Genomic DNA, 9,531 nt, shown 5'->3' with positions numbered 1-9,531 from the left:
GTTGTATCAATCAATCACCATTAATCTCCAAACTCCCCTGACAAGATTTACAACAGCTTATTGTGCGTATGTGCATAAAAGATCTAAATCTTGGTATGATAGTGACTGCATTAAAGCAAAAAAAGCTCTCTTAAATGCAATAATTTCCTTTCGCCAGGAAAACTCTGCGAAAGCCTCTAAATTACTCAAGACCACAAAAAGTTTTTATAAAGATCTCTTAAAGAAAAAGAAACAACAGGCTATAAGAGAAAACTGGAGTAATCTAATTTCAGCAGCAAAGCTCAAAAATTCTACTTTGTTCTGGCATTTAATAAATCAGTCTTTTACAAATAGACGTTTTGATCCTATTTCACAAATATCTGCTAACAAATGGAAGGATCATTTTAAAAACATCTTTAAGTGGGTTCCTGCTGTAATTTCAGAAGTGACTCCACCTTGTAATGACCTCCCGGATTGGCCTCCAGTATCCATAGCTGAGGTCAAAGATCTTATTGCCCAATTGAAATCAGGTAAAACATCTGGAGGGGATTTTATCCCCCCAGAATTAATAAGGGAAAATAAAGACTGGTGGGCCCCAGTTTTAGCCATCCTATTCACTCATATTAATAACATAGGACATTTTCCACCTGACTGGAATCAGGCCATTGTAGTACCGATATACAAAAATAAAGGAAGTAGACTTGACCCTGTAAACTATAGGCCTATTAGTTTATTAAATACAATAAATAAACTTTATGCCAGATTTTTATATACAAAGTTGGTGGATTGGGTACAAAATGAAAATATTATTGTTGAAGAACAGGCCGGAGTTCAACACTAGATCATTGTCTAATTCTGCATCATTTGGCTGAAAAATATTCTACCCCCTCCCGTGGTTTTCTTTATGCAACATTTGTTGATTTTAAGTCAGCTTTTGATCTAATACCAAGGGAGAGATTGTGGTATAGTCTAAGATATTCCACGATTGATAAAAGGCTGTTGGGTCTTATTCAGTCACTCTATTCAAATACCTCCCTAAAAATTAGATGTACCCCCTGGGGACATTTATCTAAAGTAGTTCCGACTTATAGTGGTGTAAGGCAAGGTTGCATATTAGCTCCACTACTTTTTAATCTGTATCTAAATCCAATAATGCAAGTGCTTGCTGATCCAGCCCATCATCCACCTATCTTGGCTGATCGTGCAATTCCAGCACTATTGTATGCCGATGATATAGTCATTTTGTCCACTTCTCAGGTGGGAATGAGAAAAGCACTTAGGGCACTAGCTTTATTTTGCACAGAATACAAACTTTTAATAAATTATGAAAAAACTAAAGTTTTAGTATTTGCCTCTTACCATCATAAGATCCATTAATGGCAAATTGATGGGACTTCAATTGAACAGATGCGTACCTATAAATATCTTGGAGTGCAGTTTCATGCCTCCCTATCCTGGAATACTCATTTTCTTTATCGGGCAAGTGTAGCACAGCGCACCTCATCAGCTATCATAAAATTTTATCATTCAAAAGGAGCTTACTTTATCCCTGCAGCTTGTAAGGTTTTTCAAGCTAAGGCAGTCCCTCAGCTCCTTTATGGCTCGCAAATATGTTCTCTTGCAAAGCTTAATGCTATTGAAATTATTCAAAATAAGTTTATTAGAGCCATACTGATGGTACCTAAAAGTATCAAAAATGCCATCCTACAGGTAGAAATAAGTACAGTTTCATTGGAAGCTAGAGCATGGTTCTTTCTTCTTACCTTTTGGCTAAAGTTAATTTTGATGCCTGTAGGTTTAGCACCATTAGTATTTATAGACCATTTTAAATCGTCGTGGAAAAAAAAGCCCTAGATAAAATTAAATCGCTGGGCTTCTCTATGGAAAGTCTGTGTTCATTAGGATTTGATAATGCTAGAACTGCCTTGAAACAACGAATCTGGGACATTGATCTCCAAGCAAACCTAAGTAAGGTGGTACATTCCAACATTTGTCACTTACTTCCAGAAGGATTCTTTCCAGCTTCTTATCTATTTTCCATTACAATTTCGAAATTTCGTAAAGCTTTCACCTTAGCCAGGCTGGATGCATTGCCCTCGGCAGTTCTTTTTGGACGGTTTAAGGGCATTCCTATGCACCTTCGGTTGTGTCCATGTGGTGATGGCTTTATAGAAACCCTAAGCCATATGTTGCTTCATTGCTCTTTATATAAAGACTCTAGACAGATTCTTATATATCCAATATTGAAGAAATTTCCAGGCAGGGGATATGAATTTTATCTAAAGTTGCTACTTTCGGATAAGGATCCGAAAATATCAATTCAGGTTGCCCAATTTTGTGCCACCATTTGCACAATACGTCGCACCATTATTAAGGTCTGAAAAAAAAATTAATACGATGTTTTATTTTGAGAATTTTGGATTATATTATATTGATTGTTTGGTGATTTTATATCCTGTAAATATGGAAGTAAAATTGCTACTGTTGTTATACATTTTGATTATGTCTGGCCTTACGGCTGTAATAAACAGATTGATTGATTGACCCAGGAAACTACAGACCAATGAGCCTAACATCAGCCTACTATCTGAAAAAAGTAATCAAATAATCAAAAAACAGATGTGAACATCTAGAAACAAATAAAGTTATAACTAGTAGCCAGCACGGGTTTGTTAAAAACAGACCATGCCAAACCAATCTTATTTCATTCTTTGATAAAGTGACTAAGTTAGTAGATCAGTGAAATGCTGTAGACATAGTATATTTAGACTTCAGCAAGGCATTTGACAAAGTAGACCACAACCCACTTCTTGGTAAACCAGAAAAATGTGGGATTTGTTACTGGCTGACAAACCGGACTCAATGAGTAATTCTTAATATACATGGAATGATGGAAACAGTGGGGTACCACCACAAGCTTCCGTCTTTGGCCCAGTACTCTTCAATATCTTCATAAGTGACTTAGATGAGGGAATAGAAGGGGAATTCATCAAATTTGCAGATGACACTAAGCTGGCAGGAATATCCAACATCCCAGAAGACAAGCTCGGGATCCAAAAAGTACTTGACAGACTTGAACAATGGGTCCTATCTAACAAAATGCAATTTAATGTAGAGAAAACCAAAGGTACAAATACAGATTAGGCGAAACCTGGCTCAAAAACAGTAATTGTGAGAGGGACCTTGGAGTCTTAGTGGACAATCACTTAAACATGAGCCAGCAGGGTGTGGCAGCAGCCAAAAAAAGCTAAAACAATCCTTAGTTGTATAAACAGAGGCATAGAATCAAGATCACACTAAGTATTAGTACTGCTTTATAAATCCTTAGTAAAACTACACCTGGAATACTGTATCCAGTTTTGGTCACCACAGTACAAAAAAGTTGTTGAGACTTTGGGAAAAGTACAAAGAAGAGCAATTAAGATGATTAAGAGCCTGAAGACAAAAACATACAAAGAACAGTTGCAGGAATTGGGTATGGCCAGTCTAGAGAAAAGAAGGACTAGTGGTGACATAATATCAGTATTCCAGTATTTGAGGGACAAAGAAGAGGGGGTCAACTTATTTTCCAAAGCAGCAGAAGGCAAGAAAAGAAACAACAGATGAAAACTAATCAAGGAGAGAAGCAACCTGGAATGAAGGAGAAGATTCCTAACAGTGAGAACAATTAACCAGTGGAATAGCTTCCCTCAGAAGTTGTGGGTGCTCATCACTGGAGGTTTTTAAAAAAAGATTGGACAGCCATCTGTCTGAAATGGTATAGGGTCTCCTGCTTGAGCAGGACTAGAAGACTTACAAGGTTCCTTTCAGCTCTATTATGATTAATTATTAACTGTCATGAATTTATAATGCCATTTCAGCCAATACAGAGTGGCCCTTGATTTCATGGAAGTGCACCAAAGTATCTTAGTGAGGCTGGGTCATTTTGGTTCTTCTGAGGTCAATCAACTTCGAATTTCCATTTCAGTTTCTGAATATTTGCTGAGGCCAATTGTGGCACTTATAACATAGCCACACATTTAGTTAGCTCCCATAAAATACCTAAATATCAGTTTTGGGGATTTTCAATTGACAGTATTATAAGCTTGCTGGCACCATCAGGGGGGTCTTTAAGAGGCTCCTTTGCAGAGCATTTACCTAGGTCCTTTGACTCTTTTTCTCCACATATCTTTTTTTACTCCTGAAACTGTTATGACCTTGGTTTTTTTATTTTTATTTTATTTTTATTTTTTTAATGGCTTTTCTAACATTCTCCTTCCTAGATCACTGTTTAATTCTTCTGCTGTGTGTGCCTAAGGTATGGGAGCTTTTCAGACAGTGATAGTTAAGTTGGAAACCAGTTCACAAATACTTTTCTAGGAGTAGGTGGTGCTCTTCTCCAAATAAATATGTTTCCCTTAGATTGAAAAGAAGGGAAAATCATAATATTGCTCCCCAAACTGATTTATATTTAGACTTCTTATTTGTGGGATTCTCAGTACTCTTTCAGCTTGGTGATTTTCTTGTAGACCAGACATGTCAAACACAAGGCCACATGGTTTCATGTGGCCCACAAAGCCATCCTGGAAACAATGAGGGAACAGCCCCCTCTGCCTTGGCCCTGGCCCAGGCCAGCCAGGAGCCAATGTACAATTTTGTGGTGGCCATCTATGCTGAAATGCATTCAGTCTTAGCTCCAGAAGGCCATCTGGAAACAGCGAGGAAACAGCCCCTGCCGCATTAGCCCAGCCCCCTGGGTGCATGCTGGGGAGGTGTCACCCTTTGTGAGGAATGAAGAAATGCACCATGCCTTGGTGCTTGCCCCGGTCCCACCCCCTTCTGCCAGAGACCCTCAGATCTGTCCCACTCCTGCCCAGGCCCCCACAGGCACTCTTGACGCGAACGATGTAGAGCTGGCCACGCCCACCCAGTAGGCCACACCCATTCCATCCATGCCCACCCAGTAGGTCACGCCCACCCTGGCCACACCAACCTGGCCTTCCAAGGGCAACCGCAATGCTGATGCGGCCCTCAATGAAATTGAGTTTGACATCCCTGTTGTAGACGTTTCATTACCATATTAGATAACATCAGCGCAATCTTTTATCGAGACTTCTTATTTAGAAGTTGAATGTCCATTAGAATTCTTGCATCCAGCATAACCTACATCTAATACATTTTGCTGAGTTGTGAGCTGAGAGAAATATGCTTAGAATTAACTGTTTGCAGTCTGGATAACTACTGTACAAGTTTCTGACATTAATTAATTGACATTTATTCCGACTAGAGAAGAAACTTGCTTTGAGTCCTTGAAGCTTTAGTCCCTTGAAACATGATTAAGAACTGAAGATGTTGGCAATATTGTATTCTACTACAGGAATCAAATGGATCTTAACCCCAGGCTGAGAATTCATAAAGAAATTCATCCAGACCTAGAAATATAAAAATTGTGGCTTTTAATTTTTTGGTATGTGTGAGTGGGGGGAGGGAGGGAGATTTTCTCAAAAGGACAGATAAGATTCAGGCCATCACTAAAAGTAAATAGAGGAATCATGCAATCCTACAGTTTTAATCCTTCCTTTTTTGCAGGTTTTGTTGCTTTTGCAATCCAGCCCTGCCTCACTGATAGAGTGAAGCTCTTTATAAGCCTTACACCTGCTTACTCTTTGGAAGGTATAACTGGGACACTTGGAAGGTATAACTGGAAGGTATAACTGGTGCACTTGGAAGAATTCCAGACCGACTCAGAGAAGTAGGTATTTAATTATTCTATCTGTATGCTCTAAATCTAGTTATAGGAGGCTAATGCACCTCAACCTGCACACCTTGTATATAATGCTTATTGAGTACATTTGCTGCCAAAGTTTTAAAGATTAAAATTGAAAGATCACAAAAACAAGAATTTTAGTAGTAAGGGCTACCCTTGAATTTGGAAGCTGCAGCAGATTCAGAATGCAGTAGCGCAAAATTCTGGAGATCCCTAAGGTGGCGCATGTAACATCACTATTTCGCAAACTGCATTGGTTGCTGGTTTGCAAGTCTAATTCAAGTTATTAGTTATCACCTTTAACCAGTAGTGGGATTCAAATCCCCAAACAGGTTCTCTGCATGGATGCAGGCCTGGGCGTCTGAGGCCTAGAACGGACTTCCAGAAGTGGCATCCCCCCACTTCTGTCGGGCCATTCTAGGCCTGGGAGGCCTCTGAGGCCTAGAACGGACTTCCGGAAGCAGTGTGCATTCAGCCGGCTCTCCAAACTCAACAAAATTTAGCTACTGGTTCTACCGAACCGATGCGAACCAGTTGAATCCTATCACTGCCTTTAATACCCTTCATGGTGTGGAGTCAGAAACTGTCTCATCATCTCAGGTTGCCAGCATGATCATATTCCTTTTAATGTGTACAAGACAGGTAGCAGGCATTCTAGCATTTCAAAGGTCAGGGAATTTGTTAGGAGACAAAGGCAAAGGAGTGAAACTGAGTAGTGTTGTCTGTTTCCAACTGGAAAAGCATAATCACAGCGACACAATTTTCCACTTAGTGACTATTTCACCTAACAGTGGAGTTGCCTATCCCAACTAGGGTCTTTAAGTGAGAACTACCTGCACATTACTTTGAGTGGCAGAATTAAAAACAACAAAAATAACATTTTTTTCTTCCTGTTTAGAAGTAGTTTTTCCCAGTTGTGTTGCAATGAAGGGCAGAATTGTTCTGATTGAAATCTATTAAATCTGCAAATGTAACAGTGTGAATTTGTAGAGATGTATGAAAATCTAGAGAAGGACTTCCAATGATAAATTTAATATGGGGAAGGCAAAATTCATGTTGGAAAAGGAAGAAGGTGCTTGGAATTAGAATATTGATGGGTCATTTTTATTTTGCAGCTTATGTGGGGCTCTAAAGAATTTTCCATTTTTAGTGAAAGAGTAAAAAGAAGCATGATCCATGCATGCAGCTATCCAGGGATTGACCGACTATGCCTACAAAACATTTTCCTTGCAGGGGGATATAATAAGAAAAATCTAAATGTAGTAAGTAAGATCCATTTTTATTTATACTTTCTACATAGAACAGGGGTGTCAAACTGCTGGCCCACGGGCCAGTTATATCATGTGGAGGCCACGCCTACCCCAGCTCTGGCAATGCAAAAAAAGTTGTGATATGTTGCAACATGTCACATGACAAGGCGAGTTTAATCACAGTCCACTGGAAGATTAGAATTATACTTTAACAGCAGTGTTTCTCAACCTTGATAGCTTTAAGATATGTGGACTTGAACTTCCAGAATACAAAATTGAAAAAGATTGCTTTAGCAGAATCCTAGCCTGAGCCTCTCCTGCCCCTCATCCCATCAAGTTTAACTCTTAATTGGGGCCCCTCTCTGGGAAAGCCTTGTATTGCCAAAAGTCCCCCTCTGATCCTCAATGGGCACATGGTGTTACACTAAGCAAAGATGGAGGAAAAACCAATTCTTAAAAACACATGCCCTGTGTTTGTATTTACAATAGCAAAACTATATAAATGTCTAGATGGGGTATTTATTGCGAAATGTTGACATTATAGACCAAAACGTATGGTGTTGATTGAAGGGAGCAATGAAATAATTGACAACAAAGGATGAGTTGCCTCCTTCAACTATAGTAAATATATTTTATTGGGTTCAGTGTTTGAAATTTGCCAGATTATTTACATGTAGAAATGGAAGAGTGAATTGGATATTCTCTAAGGATATAGGAAACTTAATGGGTTTCAGAGATTGGATTTAGTGAAGAGTTATTCAAACCAACCAGTCAAGACCAAGGATCTGGTTTGGATCACTGCATCAAAGGACCTGGGTGTACTCATCTCTAATGATTTATGTTCTTAAATTCATTGTATCAGCATTGTTTAAAAAAAGCACTACAAGTTGTATATTTAATTCTACGAAATTTTTCTTTCTGGAAATATTGTATTGCTCATTACAGCTTACAAAATGTACATTAGGCCAATCCTAGAATACTGTTTAACTGTCTGGAATCCTTAATGATCCTAATCAGACATTAATATACTCGAGCGTTGACACTTGTAGCAAGACTTAGGTATTGCATACAAAATTGTACATAGCAACGGTTCACCTGTAACTGACTTTTTTTAGCTTTAATCTTAATCTAATGCATGTGAAACAACCACTTTAAACTTAATGTAAAGCGTTCTAAACTCGATTGTAAAATGTTCATTTTTTGTAATAGAATTGTCAAAGGCTGGAATATCTTACCTGATTCAGTTGTCTCAGTCATTAACTTTCACAGTTTTAATTCTAATTTAACTTCTGTGGATCTCACTCCATATTTAGGAGGTTCCTAAGGGGGAGTAGGTATGTGCACTGGTGTGCCAGTTGTCCCTATCACATTTTGATTTTCTTATTTTGTTTGTTCAAATTTGTAATTTCTGTTTGATGAATAAAATAAAAAAATAAATAAATTGGCCCCAAACGGATTCAGAAATTCTATAACTTTTCTGCTACCAGCCATTGCAACTTCCATTCTATATACTGAGAATATTGAGAAAGTTGAATGATGTAATTGGTTCTCTCCAGCCAATCAGAGTGAGGCAAAGTTAGTGAATTGGCCCTAAGTTCAGCATCATAAATTCAGAGAAAAAATATTATAAATATTTGGGGAGGCATTTTCAAAGGCATATAACAGGAAATCACTTACTCACATATTGGTCCAATAGTGTTTTTCTATTGTCTGTTGTTGTATGCAATTTATTTTTGAAAATTGAAGTATGGGAAAGTGGGGGAAACAGTTTCTACTTCATTTCTTTGTATTTTATAACAATGTAACAATAAATAATACTTTCATATATTTCCTCAAAGAAAAAATGTAAATTCCTTTTGTTTTTTCAGAGTCGAGCAGATGTATTTGCAGGGATTTTTCCTGATTTTACATCAGTAAAAAACATGAATCACTGGAGTCAGGTAGAGTATGATTTAAATTTGTTTGTTATTTTCAAGGCAAATCAAAATTGACAAGTTTTGGACTTCCAATTTGCCGATGCGGCCGCCATGGACATCTGGAAGGCGAGCTCTGTCTTCCACGTCCAGTTTTGCGTAGCTAGGGGACCCTGGAAAGGGTCAAAAGTCACCCTGTATGGGTGACCAGCAAGGAGGGGATCCCCACTTGATCACGGAAGGGCAGTAGCCCTCCAAACTTCCGTTTGATCCAGGGCAGCCCTCCAAACTGGCAGACGAAAGATTGGCCATAGAAATATGGCTCATCACTAGGCTGCAGACAGCGGAAATCACACTTACCATCAGGCAACTTTAAAGCAGCACAGAAGAGACTGGGTGAGATCTACCTCTCTTAAATCCTAACTATCTTTTTTACCTGCATAAGCTGCTTAAGTACTTTCCCCCCTGTGGAGAGGGAAGGGAGATTTTACCCCTCCCTCTAAAAACAGCAGTGACTGACTATTCAGGGGAGTTTAAAAACATTGCAAGAATAACTTTTTTTTTTATATGAAATTTTATTTATTTTTTCCATCATAAAAAACAATCATAAGTAAACACAATAACCAATCAATAACCCCCCCCC

The 9,531-nt window shown here is 38.5% G+C and overlaps 1 protein-coding gene across 1 annotated transcript in view; it reads left to right on the top strand.

The window, feature by feature from the left end:
* LOC107296871 (lysosomal acid lipase/cholesteryl ester hydrolase-like) overlaps positions 1–9,531 on the top strand; it is a 48,472-nt gene that overhangs the window by 17,547 nt on the left and 21,394 nt on the right. The window contains exons 5-7 of the mRNA XM_029286162.1: positions 5,548–5,666; positions 6,841–6,987; positions 8,844–8,915. Of these exons, the coding sequence (XP_029141995.1) occupies positions 5,548–5,666; positions 6,841–6,987; positions 8,844–8,915 (338 nt within the window). The remainder of the gene's footprint in view (positions 1–5,547; positions 5,667–6,840; positions 6,988–8,843; positions 8,916–9,531) is intronic.

Source organism: Protobothrops mucrosquamatus, unplaced genomic scaffold (assembly GCF_001527695.2).
Source record: "Protobothrops mucrosquamatus isolate PMUCROS unplaced genomic scaffold, P.Mucros_1.0 scaffold3011, whole genome shotgun sequence".
Classification (NCBI taxonomy): Eukaryota; Metazoa; Chordata; class Lepidosauria; order Squamata; family Viperidae; genus Protobothrops; species Protobothrops mucrosquamatus.
Note: the sequence above shows the minus strand (reverse complement) of the source record. Positions and strands in the feature narration are given on the sequence as shown.